General features: G+C 38.2%; 1 protein-coding gene across 2 annotated transcripts; it reads left to right on the forward strand.

Annotated features, from left to right (window-relative positions):
* Positions 1-1,378: 1,378 nt before the first annotated feature.
* Positions 1,379-13,882, forward strand: LOC127393649 (bile acid receptor-like). Of its 2 annotated transcripts, none has more exons than XR_007891519.1 (11): positions 1,379-2,012; positions 6,548-6,674; positions 7,130-7,495; positions 8,092-8,232; positions 9,318-9,457; positions 9,541-9,645; positions 9,740-9,839; positions 10,949-11,077; positions 11,569-11,688; positions 12,045-12,115; positions 12,280-12,370. XR_007891519.1 is itself a non-coding variant. In XM_051638944.1 (11 exons), exons 2-11 carry the CDS (start codon positions 6,584-6,586, stop codon positions 12,516-12,518), a joined length of 1,545 nt encoding a protein of 514 aa, XP_051494904.1. In that variant the 5' UTR covers positions 1,379-2,012; positions 6,548-6,583; the 3' UTR covers positions 12,519-13,882. The 2 variants fall into 2 exon arrangements, 1 of the variants encoding a protein (XP_051494904.1); XM_051638944.1 differs by having other exon boundaries at positions 12,002-12,115; positions 12,280-13,882.
* Positions 13,883-13,939: the final 57 nt, after the last annotated feature.

A 13,939-nucleotide genomic window follows, 5' to 3' on the forward strand; every position in this document is an offset into this window, starting at 1 on the left:
GCGGCGCAACACAAGGTGTTTAGGTTAGACTGATGCCATCAGATCTGTTTATTTTCTATAGAAAACAGGCATGTCCCTTATTCTCCACTTCAGTGGCGCTTCTAGATTTTGGCTCATGACACAAATTTGTTCAGCTAATCTTTTCAGGCCATATGTATGAGTAACATTTTGTTTATGCTCCCCTAGTAAAGTGTGGTCGAAAGTGTATGATCATTTCCTTTGTCCATTAAAATGGCACTAGGCATGTACTGATCAAAGACTTTATCAGTATTTTACAAAACTGACATATGTCAGGGGAAACAACCAAAAATAGAACTGGAAGAGAAATAAAGCATCCTTTCGTCTCCTTTGCAGATCAAAATAACTCAGAACAATTTGTAAGTTTTATCAGGTAGCTCAAACTGATCTTCAAAACATTCAGTGATGAAGATTGTCTAGGCAACTTATTCCTGTTCAGTTTTTACCACTGTATTTGCTTTCTCTGGTATCTAATTTAAATCTTTGTTACTCCTTAATAAGCTTTTTATTTCTTGATTCTTTCCAAGCATGAAAAACAATTTATTTTCCTCTTCTTTGCAGCAGTTCTTTATGTAACTCAGGTGGGTTCTCAGGTCCCCCGTTTTTATTGTCATGGTAAGCTTTGAATAGCAGCAGTCATCTGTTAAAATAATGTAAACTCATGTATTTAACATGGACTGGTCACCTGATCTGTATCATTGCATCACGAAGCAAAATAGTTTTCATAGAATCACAGAATGGCAGGTTGGAAAGGACCTCAAGGATCATCTGGTCCAGCCTTTCTAGATACTACTATAGTTTATATGAGGAGGCTCAGCACCCTGTCAAGCTAGGACTTAAAACTGTCCAATGTGGGGGGAATCTACCACTTCCCTTGGGAAACTATTCCAATGTTTGACCATCCTCGTGGTGAAAAATTTACCTCTTGCATCCTATTGGAATCTCCCCAGGAGCAACTTGTGCCCATCACCCCTTGTCTTTTCTGTGTGACTCCTTGTAAACAGGGAGTTGCCATCTTTTTGGTAGCCACCCTTGAAGTACTGGAACAGTACTTAACCCTAAAGACTATTTTAAGTGACTTTGCAGTAAGAAAACCAACAGGAAATCAGTTTTTCCATTTGTCATCTAATTCCATGAAATATACAACAGAACAATTTTTTTTCCTGAAGTAAACTGAGAACTGCTTTTATACAGAAAAAAACCAAACCCTTCCTCTGGAGTTAATATGCTTGCAACCTGCCCGTGCATCATGAGCAAGTGTAATGACATGATACCTAACAAGAAAATGGTCTATCCAGAACATCCCATATTGTATCTAGGAATTGTAATGAACAATTTATTAGAAGGTATTAATAATGGAAATACTTGGGGTTTTAAGAAGTAAGTTTTGTAAAATAAGTGGCCACAAGAGTTGCTCACAAGCGTTTTCTGACATTGGGCACACATGAGCCCTGTCTGTGCTGCATCAGCACACGTATGTCAGAATTAGAATTGGCACAAGGTAAGTGTTTTGTTTGGAGATACTGGCCCAATCAAATGTTTCCAAATCCCAATAGCATATAAAGTAGTTATCTCCAGGTAATACTATTGCAGTATTTTCTCTGCCCAGGAAATGAATATTATCCATTAACACTCTGACATGTCAATGTTAAGCAATCAAATTTAAAATTCTAGCAACAAAGCAGAATATTTGGTAATTGGTCAGGGAGAACTCTGGGAAACAGTGACGTGAGGGTCCCCATGGCCTCTGTCCCTGATGACCCAGTTATTATTTGATTTATGTGGACTTGCAGTTGCCCTTGCTTCGACCCCAGAAAAGGCTGTGTGGGAAGTTTGTGTCTCAGAGCCGTAGCATTGCTCTGCAGAGTGTCTGGAGCCTAGTGTATGCACAGAAACTGATAAATAGGGAAAAGGCCCAGTTTGCTCCAGCTGGACTCAGCTCGGATCAGCCTGGTGGATTCAACTCTGGAAGGAAGAAACTCTCCGGAGCTACTGTAAGTATTTAATTTACTTCTCTGAAAACTCTAGGATTATAAATTGTTGCTCTAACCATAAATCAGTCTGCCATGTGAAAATATTTCATGCATTGGGCTTTAATATATGTATTTTAATTTTATTATTTTTTTCTAATGTCTAACCATATGAAAATAGAAAATATGCACTTTGAAATTTGGTATCCAACTGCCAAGAATTTGTTTCAACAGTTCTTAGTTTTACATTATCTGAAGTAAAACTACTTTCAGATTCAATTATTTGTTTCCCTTCCCTGAAGTACCTGGAAAACTAAGTTTCAAGCAACCTCTAACCTCTTATTTTGCGATGTATAAAAATGATACCTTGGAAATAATTATTAATGGGGTAACAATTCCAAAGGAAGACTTCAAGATAATTGCAACACAGTCCATTAGTGACATAAGCTAATTCCTATAATGTTTATTATAAGATAAGAAAGAACACATTGAATGAAAAGTGGGATTTCTTCAAACAGCAGCTTTGGGAGCTTCTTGGCACATTAAAACTGGAAGAAACAGATAAAGCCTTAATAATGCCTAATAGAAGCTGCATATAGGTCAAACAAGTGATCCTACAAAATAATTCTTAAATTACAGTAACCAGTGATTACTGAATTGCTTGGGTGAAACTGAATACACATTACCTGGCATCGCACATAGTTGACACTGATAGTGCTCAGTTTTTGTTGTTTGTTTTTTTTTTTTTTTCAGTTTTTGGTTTAAAATTCACAAATTGAAAATACAAGCTAAGCTTTCCAGAAGCAAAAATGTGTAGTGATAAACACTGTGATTAAAATGTGTTATCTAGTTCCACTACTTGATCATTAATGTGTCACAAGGTGTGTTAAATAAATGTTGAAGACCTTCAGCTTGAGTTCCTAAAATTCCCTGTAAACAAGAAATTTCCCTGTGACTCAATTGTCAAAATATTTATGATAGCAGTTAAAGTACTGTCAATACACACCTCTTAAAGAGCTCCCTGGAGCCTCTTCTAAAAGAAGTATGTTTTGCAACTTAATAAATTTAGTAATGTAAGCTGATGATATGTTACTGTGTGATATGGTAATTTACAGCAATAAAAATGATAAAAATATCATCTTTCACCATAATTAACAATAGATATACAGTACGTATTCTAGTCTGAATGTGTATATTCTGTTAAGTGAATGGTTTGTAATTCTATTTTTATAAATTAATTGCTTTTTTCCTTTTTTTTTTTTTTGATAAATTGAAGTCTTTCAGTTAGGACTAATAACTGAATGTTGCTCTTCTGTATTAGATGGATAACCAACACCTTGAATCAACATACTTAGAATCATAGAATCATAGGATGGTTAAGGTTGAAAGGGACCTTTGATTGTCATTACTGTCCAAACAAAGCCTGTAGAAGTGCAACATTTTCAAACCTAGAGCAACCTAGAGTCTAGGTTATATATTTTGAAAAATTCAATTAAATTAAATTATCCCACTTGTAGAGGCGTTCAAATTTAAAAACAAACAAAAACCCAACAATCAACCCCCTCCCCTCAAATGATCAGAACTTCACACATTTAAACAGCCAGCAGAAATAGCACCTCAGAAGTAACTGAGAAGGAAAAGCAGGGAACAGCAAGTGCCTTTATGGAAACATTTTCTTTCAGATCAGGATGTCTGACTAAGGCCTAAGATTTTAATCCTAACTGTGTTACTGCTTGTGATTCTGTGAAGCAAGTTATCAGAAAAGTCTTATTTTGTTTTCAGTTATTTCAACTTTTTAGGCAAAACTTTATGTATAATCTTTGGGAACTTTTTTTTTTTTTTTTTTTTACTTCCTTTTTAAAACTTACATACACAAAACATGGCTGTATTTTGAGTACACAAGAAAAACTGGCACAAAACCCTTTGTTTTGGGAATGATATAATGGCCCCAAACACCCAAAGCTCTTATTCCAATCTTATTTCAACTTTGCCCAAGTTATTAGGTTTTGAAAATTACAGTTTTGCATGTATGCTGCATTCTGCCAAGGATTCCACTGCTTCACAGTACACAGCTAAAATTTCTGTGCATGCAGAATTTACTTGCCTGCACGGCAATGGGTTCATGAATGTATGTTTAGGTTAAGAAGCATCCTTTAGGTTATGGTTCACTCCCAGTGAGGTGTGGGAGATTAGGGACAGCTACTGAACTTCTGTGAGACCAGCATATATAATCCATCACAAAAGTTCAGTAAATTCTGGAGTTTGGAGGAGGCTTCTCTACTGCTGCCCAACTCATCTATAAAATGTTAGGCAAAGATTGTAACACAAGACTATGACAGTCAATCTTACAAATAATCATAACTTTCCTGTCATATAAAATTATGTTCCTTCTTACCTTCTTCTGTTCTTTATATTTTTTTGTTTTAAAAAGCTCAGTGCTATTTTATATCAGAAGAACAACCTTGTTAAAGCCAAATTCTCAAGTGTCAGAAAATGAAATGGTTAACATTAATGCACAGGCATGACCATTAAGTCTCATTTGAAGACAGTACAGCATTCCTCAAATAACCACTGCATTTACTATTAATGCTGTTGTAACATTGTCTTAATTTAACAGTTTCAATTTACAAAGTCTCATTCTAAGCTGGAAATTCTGTGACTGCAACTGATTACTTCTATTAGCCATAAAGATCAGTAAGAAGGGCTAAATCCTGAAATCCATTCTCATACAATACCTAAACTGAGGAAATTTTGCCTAATGAAAGTCTGCTTCCAAGATTTACAGTCAACTGACCACCTTGCATTTAGTAATACTCCTGACATAATTTTTTTATCAGAGTGGATCAGTGTAATTTTATTTTAGCTTCTATACTCTTATTTTTATGTAATGGAACAAATGTAATACAGAAACACATTTTTCAGCAAATACACATTTTTGAGGAAAAAATGTAGACTTTGACCAGGCCAAACTGATCTAACTGATAAGGATCTCATGATTCAGTGAGTCATTTCTCTTTCAAACAAATATTTACTACCAGAGATAACAAAAAAAATCAGCATTCTGGTCTCACTGCATCTTTTCACCTTCAGCTGACAACACAAAGAAAAAGTGTTCAGTTCCAAAGATATATCCAGTTTTGAGGGAAGAAATGCATGTCTTTCAAGACATGATTTCAATTCAGATTCCCTGAAATGATATATTAATTTTCTCAGCTGTAGCGAGGTGTGGGTATTGAACAAAACCCAACATGTGAGTCTTTCAAGGAAGATCTTTAAACTCAATTTGCTGTAAATTCTTCGAGAGGCACATACAGAGAATCCTGATGCACACAAAGGAGTTTGATTTCCTGTACTTTCCAAATACTTACTTGCCTTTTTCAACTTTTTGGTCTTTCCCGTCTCCTCAGGGAAAGCCTATGAGTAGCTGACAGCAAATTGTCTTAAGTCCAAGCTCAACGGGCATCAGATGCAACATACTTTTAACCAGTGATGCCCTCATATATTCCACATGTGCAAAGGGACAAGGGGCAAAGAAAATATCTCCTACTTACCCCTCTAATGGCTGCTCCATTACCACTCAGCTGCTAAGAAATACCAGAAGTTGGTTATACATGTACATAAATGCAATGCCCCTGGGGATGCTAGTGTCCATATACAAATTATTATTTTTTTTTTTTCCTAAAACTCCTCTAAGAATTTTTAGAACACACTTGTTCAGAACTTCTCTACAAAGGGAAATTACTGGAAAATAAGCGAAGTTTTGAGCTCAAAGCACAATAGCTATTCTACACCAACTGTGTCACTGTAAGCTTGAAGTATACTTAGTTACAGTGAATGTCAAAGCATCCAGGAGCCCAGAATCCTTCAATAATCAAGGGACAGAGGAAAGCTCTCTAGAGGGCAATGCATCCTGTATGAGGTTGATTATTTTGGTTTTCGCAAGGTGCTTTGTACCCTTAAAGGGATTCTGGCTCTTAGACTTGGAACCCAATGTAAATTAGGTGGGGCAAAGCTGACTTCTACTGCACAAGAAGAGTACTTATGAGGAAGAAGAGGTTTTCTATGCTGGCCTTTCCAGGCTATTTTTCTGTATTTACTTGCTTCAAATTTGCGTGAAAAGTGAATGAAGCAAATACACTAAAAGCCCATCTTTGTGCAGGAAGAGAACATCCACCACACCCACCTTAGTGCAAATGCCCCAGCTCTTTCTGAAAGCAAGTTTCTTTTACTCAGTGAAACTCCTTTTAGTCCCTTCCTGAACTAGATAATTTACCAATTATTAGTCTGATTCCCTCACATGGTTTTGTGTAAAATCAGGAGCAAAACAGTTTATAATTTGGAAATTTAGGAATGGACTCTATCCTGAATCCATACTATTAGGACAATCAAATGTTTTGCGACCTCATTGGAAGTATTATGTGACTTTGCACATACCTCTGATTTTCTTATGATCTTCAAACTGTTTCATATTCTGGAGTTTTCTGTTTTTAGCCCTGTAGCTACACCCATCCAGCAATTTGTTCTCATATGATATTTCACTTACTTTTCCCTTTCTCCAGGTTGCCTCCTTAAAAGTCTGACACATAGGAGAGTGAATGAAACAGTGTAGCTGGGAGCAGAATATGGCAAACACATTTGTCACTGTGCCTGATGGGTACTGTCTTCCTGAGCCCATACAGTATTATGGTGAGTAAAGCAAAATTCTTGTATTGTGATGGTGCTGTCTCCCTTTGACTTGCCTGAAGATACAGGTTTTATTACAGTATTCCAGATACATTGAATTAGATATTTAACCTGTATCTTATAGAACTATAATTGCAAAGAATAATTTGATTCTGGATGAGTAAAATCAAAAGCTAGCTCTGTTATCAGTTGGCAAGTGATATTCAAGTTACATACTAACAAGAATCCAGTGCGACCCACATAACATTGCCCAAACTGTTACCAAGCCACCTTCACTACATCTAAGATTTTAAACATCACTGACAGCACATTTAAAAAGAATGTGTCCGACTGCCCTTCTGAAAATGTGTTCCTCTAATATTTATTATTAGGTATTTCGTATATGTAAAACTTGCAGGTAGCTGATGTCAAGATATTCTCCAGGTTTTTATTTAATTTTTTATTTCTTCTGTATCCAGATGTTTTGCCAGAGCACATCAACTACCAGCTGCAGGACACAGATTTTCAGACTGCACCGTACTGCCAGTACTCCACAGTTCCAGTTCCTCCTCCAGTTCTGCAGCCCCAGCCCCCTCAGCCCCAGTACAGCACATTCAGCCTGGACCCCCCATACAGCGATGGGCCCTGTATTGTCAGCAGCTGTGACCTGAGCAAACCCCCTTTCGTGGCTCCCCACGCTGATGACGGGGAATACCCAGGTCTAAAACGGCCAAGATTAAGCCACTCTTCCTTGAGGCTGAAGGGGCAGGAGGAGCTGTGCGTGGTGTGTGGGGACAAGGCCTCTGGCTATCACTACAACGCGCTGACCTGCGAGGGCTGTAAAGGTGAGAGTAGAACGGACTGACCTGTACCTGACCCAGCACTGTGGCCCCACAGTGCTCAGCATAATGTTCCGTGTCTGTGGTTTAAACAAACAGATTTCATTATTTTTAAGTTGCTGTTTCTACAGAGGACTGTAATTTAGCTAAGGAGCCCTTAATCTAACAGACCAACTCCAGATTCACATTTTTGTAACACTTTTTGAAGAAATGCTTTCACAAGGGTGTGTTTAATTTAAGCATTTCAGGCAACTGATTTTTGCTAAAATAGTGTCTGTTTAAGCAGGTGTTTATTTTCTCATGATCATTTATTATAGATTTACTTCAGTGTTATTAATGTTATTAATTAAATAAAAACAAGTAATAATTACTCACTACTTATTTTTTACCTTGTTAGATGGGAGTTGTCTTAACCAAGTAAGGAAAAAAATTATTAATCTTAGAAAGAACAAGATATAACTATGTTGTTAGAAAGCAAATCTAAAACAATGTAAAAAACCCAAACAACAATCAAAAAACTCCAAGGCCACTTTAATTCTTTATATCATTGTGAAAGAAAGCTCCTTAGATTCCTTCAGTCATAACCTGATCCTTGTCTGTAGGCTTCTTTCGACGTAGCATAACCAAAAATGCAGTGTATCGATGCAAGAATGGTGGTCATTGTGAAATGGACATGTACATGCGAAGGAAGTGTCAGGAATGTCGCTTGAAGAAGTGTAAAGCTGTGGGAATGCTAGCAGAATGTAAGTGCTCCTTCCATGCTGGCTACTTTACTAATCAACACAGATAAAACCAAAGTCAATCCCTTCTCCTCATTAGAACCAAATGGTATTGGTCTAGACACTTAGGTATAGGAAAATTTAACTTTTGAGTCTGTAGCACCTGAAGCATCTTCATCTGCAGAAACTTACCAATGCTTGGGATGTATCTCCTGAAGTTAAGAGGACTGCAGTTCAAAGACAATACAAGAAAAAGAAATAATTAAGTACTAATAACAAACAGCTAACTGTCCTGAACCTTGACAGGACAAATGTAAGCATATCAGACGTGCTTTTGTGTTCAGAAAAAAAAATAATAAATAAAATTGTACAATAGCTTCTCATGAAAAATTCTCACACTTGTGTATAACAAGAGCCACAAACAAGATAACGTAAGAAGACTGCAAACACTCAGGTCTTTGGTAGATACTGAACAATAATTCAGCTAAAGAGAAACTTTCCTGGTTTTGCTGGGATAGAATCATAGGTCAGTCATGTTATGTAGGCCATGAGCAGTTTAGAGTCAGCTGGCAGCTTGAGCTAGGAGGAGGAAAAGCCAGGGCAGCTGGCTCAAGTTGCCTAACAGGTGTATCCCATACCATAAACTCACGCTCATTATAAGGGGAAGTTGAGTAAGGAGGGGGTTCCTCCCTCCTGCTCTTCCTAAGGGTTGTCATTTCTGGAGGGGCTGCTTGTTGTCCGGCTCCTACAGACAGCTTTCCTGTTTATTATGATTGCTGTATGTTTACTGGGCTGAGTAAAACTTTGTATACTTTATATTAGCATTAACATTACTTTTGCTGTTTTGTTAAATCTGTTTTGTTTTCAACCCTTGGGTTTCTTCTCCTTTTTCCAATTCCCTTTCCACTAGGTGATAGAATAACTGCTGTAGTTTAGTCCCATATATGGGCTGAATGCAGATAGTAACACATTGCTATATTCTCTAGGGAGCTCCAGATAGGTGATGGTTCCTGTGATGCAAGACTTTTGTTATCTATAACAAAAGTAATTATTATAAATTATAATTATTTTAAAATATACATATTGATACATGCTTCTATGCCTTGCAGGTTTGTTGACTGAGGTACAGTGCAAGTCAAAGCGACTCAGGAAGAATTTCAAACAGAAGAGCAGTTTTCTTTGCAACATAAAACTGGAAGATGAAGGACTGAATAGTAAGCAAGTATCATCTACGACAAGATCTGGAAAAGTGGGATTTTTTTTCTATTTAAGTAATTATAATTTTTTTTTGCCCCAAGTTGTTGTCACTTGATTGATTTACTTTTTTAACAGATCCCAGAGAAGCTGGAACTTACTCCAGGGGAACATCAGCTTCTTGATCACATTGTAGCAGCACACCAAAAATACACAATTCCCCTTGAGGAAGCAAAGAAGTTTGTATGTATACAGAACAGTCATCCTGCATTGCAAAGTTTTTATTGTAAGTGCTGTACCTTGGTTATATCAGATGTCTAAATGCTCTTTCGTGCAGCTACAAGAAACTGCAAGTCCTGAAGAAAGTTTTCTCCGTCTGTCTGAGACAGCAGTCATCCATGTACAAGTGTTAGTGGATTTCACAAAAAGACTTCCAGGTGATTTTTTTTTTTTTCAGAGGCAGAAAGTATACTGATGGCATGAATCTGAGAAAAATAGAAAAAATAGCTGCTTTAAGAAACTTCTCCTTCAACTCACTATTTCATCTTTCAGTTCTAATGATCAGGGTTAACATTTACTTGTCATGAGGATATGTTAGAAGCATTCATTTCAAAAGCTTATTACAATTAGATTTTTTTTTCCATTTCTGACATGGAATGGAGACATTTTATGAAAGTATGCATTTAATTCTGAAAGTATTTAATACCATATTGAGTTAATTACTATGTTAATACTTTCTCTGAAATCCAGCTCAGCTTGCAATCTTTTATGGTCATCAAAGAAAAAAACAGAAGTTCCTTTAAAGGAAAAGGTAACACAGAAGAGACTAGACTTGTCTTCCTATTAATATTTCTTTTAATAAAGAACAAGGGAACACGCAATTAGCTTCACTACAATTCAATGTAAAGCTGACAAATAAATATTTGTCAGGGGCGATGTTTTCATTACTCTTGAGGCAGTAAAATTTGTTGACAAAGGTCAATCAACATATCTAAAGCAGGTATTTGACCTAATTTAGCACTATTGTGAAACAGATCTAAAATAATGGATGAGTGTTGGTTTTTTTTTTTGTTGTTGCATATGCTGCTTTGCTCAGGATTAAGAAAAAAATAAAGTTCCTTTGCTCTTGAATTATAAATGCAGATAATGAGTTGGTCATAAGACAAACACAGTTTATAAAAAGATCAGATATCAATGAATGAGGAGAATATGCACAGTCACAAAGAAATGTAGCCAATTTATAAGGTATTAGGCCATGTGATATAAATCGGATATTAAGAAGAAATTTTTGATAGTCTTGCTTGGTCCCAAAATTTTTACTGGTATCCTGTGAATCTTCTAATGCTGAACACTGCCAAGTACACTTTTGTCTGATTTGCAAACTAGCAAGGAAGATCACAATAGTTTTTGGTACATGCATCTTTTAAACGATGGCTCCTCCTTTCCAGTAAAGGCACTTATTAAAAAATAATTTTATGGATTCATGTTAGGAGCTTAAAGGCAGCCACTGCATTCCTTGATTCTTAACATGTATCTTTCTCTGCAGGATTTGAAAGTTTAGCTAGTGAAGATCAGATTGCACTGCTAAAAGGGTCAACAGTGGAAGCAATGTTTTTGCATTCAGCCCAAATATATAACCAAAGAATTAATGAATGCCAACCATCAACAAGTGAAAGTAAGTTTGACTAACAAGCTTTCTCTCAGCACCAGTAGGAGGTTCTGCCCTTTTGAAACAAATTCCATTCACTTAAATCTCAAATAATTTCCCATTCAAGCAGAGTGGTACTTAGCATAGTGCCCACGTACCTTCTATAGGCTTTTTTCAAAGAGCATAAAAAATTAAAAATAATAAGCTGGATCTTTGTTTTCCTTCCATTGGTTACAAAGAACAACATTTTTTGAGTGTTCGTGCAAATTGTGGGGTGGATGGGTAAGGTTAGCTATATTAATGACATTTTATATTGTGTCAAGTGTAACACAAGAAACTTAGACTAACAATGCAACAAATTAACGTGGTGCTGGATGTCAAAAACCAATTTTTCTTTCCACCTGCTTGCATCTGGCAAAAGTTCACACACTTTCAGGTATTTATCTGCAAAGCAGAGGTAGGCAAATATTTTAAGTCCCATTAAGCTTGGCTGGGAACTGCTGTCTCTCTTGTTCCAGGTCATGTAAGACTTTCTGATCATGGGACATGCTGTCATGTTCAAAACCTTGATAAAACCAATATTTATTCCATGGAAATACCTCACAATGAAGAGAGTCCAACTTCGACTACTACTACAGGTAATGGCAGTCTCAGAACCAAAATACTTAGGAATCATGCTTTGCTGGCCCTGCTTTTATTCACACTGAGCAACACTGTGACCACTGCTCATCCTCTTCCCTCCTTCGAGCTGCTTTGTTGCCTGTGCAGGCAGCACACGCTCAGGGAAGGAAAGCTGGTTTTCGTGTTTGCTTATATCCTATATATAACTATATCAGAAGTTTAGTAACTGTTTAATGCAATGGAACAGAAGATTAGAGCAAAGATGATTCATAATGGCAGTGCCTGTTTCTACACTGAAATAACATTCTGATTATTTTATTTAATTTTAAGGTATAACTGAGGAGTTCATTACCGCACTGTTTTACTTCTACAGAAGCATGGGGGAACTGAAAGTGACAGAGACCGAGTATGCCCTGCTTGTAGCAACAACCGTATTTTTTTCAGGTAAACCGGGAGCCGAGTAGCTCTCAGCGCGTCGCCGCGAGCCCCGGCTTGCGGCAGGCGCTCCCCGCCCCCTCCGCGCCCCCACCCGCTGCCCCTCGGGGCTCCCGCAGCGCCCGCAGGTGCGGATCGCCCGCTAACCGCGCGCTCTCGCCGCGCTCCTCCAGACCGCCCGCTCCTGAAGAACAAGCGCCACGTAGAAGAGCTGCAGGAGCCGCTCCTGGGCATCCTCTACAAGTACTCGAAGATCCATCACCCCGAGGACCCCCAGCATTTCGCCCGCCTTATCGGCCGCCTCACGGAACTGCGCACCCTCAACCATACCCACGCGGAGGTGCTGGTGACATGGAGAACAAAGGACCCCCGGCTGACCTCCGTGCTGTACGGGATCTGGGATCTGCTGTAGGCGATGCCGCGCTCCCTCAGCACCGCTGCTGCGCCGCGCGCCGCCGCCCCTCCCGCCTCGCTCGCGCGCCGTCGTTTCCCGCCCTTTTGTCCTCCCTCAGCAGCCGGCGCGGGGAGCGTTAGTGTGCCCGTCATGAGGTGTTGGCTCTGAGGCCCACCCATTTCTCCGAGGCAATGGAAAAAGAAAAACCGTTTAAATTGTTCGTGCCGCCGCGTCTGAGCGGCGGTCAGGTGTCTGCAGTCAAACCCCAGACGAGCACTCGGTCAGCGGGGCTGTGTCAGGTAAACGGTGCTGTCGGCTGCCGTGCTCTGGAGGCGGCGGCAGGCGGGCCCTTCCGCGGGGACGGGGGGGGCCGCGGCCCAGCGAAGTCCTGAACCTCCGTCCTGGAAAGAATACCTATGCGTTACAGCGGCTGCGCTGAACTCATTTTTCTTCAAACTGTTAAGATCGGTGCCTGGGGAGGAAATATTAAGTTTTAATTTCAAATAATTGTATAATTATTTTTTTTTTCTGTCAAAACGGAAGAGATTAATCTTCTCAAGCATTTGCAATGTATTTTAACTGTATAGCACTGATGAAAGACACGTTTGTGGGTAACTGAGAACAGTAAGTGGAATGTACACCACTCAGATACCCTTACTGGCTTTGATTTATTGGTCCCACCAGATCAAGTGTGTAGTGAAAATGTTCTGTTGCTATGCTCTGAGTTATGTGAATTCAAGATTTTTTCATGTTGAGGCTCCTTATGTAATGTTTAGATTCAAATGTGATATTCTGACAGGAGATGAGTTACACTCTTAACAGGACAAATTTATGTGACTTAAATGGCCCTGTAAAATGCAATTTTCATGCTAAGTCATAATCATATGTGCTTTAGACGTACTCTTGGGAATAAAGCCAAAAAAATAAGTATCGGATACTAGACTTGAAAAAAATTACGTTGGTTAATTCTTTACTGTGCAACTGTGTACAGGCTTGCAGTAGTTACTAAGTTCTTGTCATCAAAAGCTTCCATTTTGACTACAGTCTAGTCTATGAAGCAAACTACAAAAGACCAACAATTTGAAAAGCTACTGTGAAGTAAGAACTATGCAGGAGAATTCCAGAGTAATTATCAATACCTTGAGCCTTGAAAATTGTAGGTTGTTGATTTATTTATGAAAAAATCTATTTTTACATTAGCTGTATTTTTTCTGGGTTTTATGATCCTTTACAAATCTACCCATTAGAAACTAATTTTTAAATTTGTGCAGGGCTTTAACAAATTCCCAGATGATGATTTTAGTTTGCCATTTGTAATGAGTACACCGAACCATGTTGAAATCACTGATTCAGGTAAGATTAAAATAAGCTCTCACATTGCACATTCTTTTGATTTTTTTTTTAATATTGTCATTTTTTTTAAGAGTAGTTAAATAATC

The sequence above is a fragment of the Apus apus genome, chromosome 23, assembly GCF_020740795.1.
Source record: "Apus apus isolate bApuApu2 chromosome 23, bApuApu2.pri.cur, whole genome shotgun sequence".
Taxonomy (NCBI): Eukaryota; Metazoa; Chordata; class Aves; order Apodiformes; family Apodidae; genus Apus; species Apus apus.

What these genes read in the sequence shown, in the direction of transcription:
- LOC127393649 (XM_051638944.1), top strand. Translation starts at nt 6,584, where the DNA reads ATGAAACAGTGTAGCTGGGAGCAGAATATGGCAAACACATTTGTCACT. An exon ending in CTACGACAAGATCTGGAAAA is followed by an intron (nt 9,458 to 9,540) that starts GTGGGATTTTTT and finishes CTTTTTTAACAG; the next exon opens with ATCCCAGAGAAGCTGGAACT. An exon ending in TTGAGGAAGCAAAGAAGTTT is followed by an intron (nt 9,646 to 9,739) that starts GTATGTATACAG and finishes TCTTTCGTGCAG; the next exon opens with CTACAAGAAACTGCAAGTCC.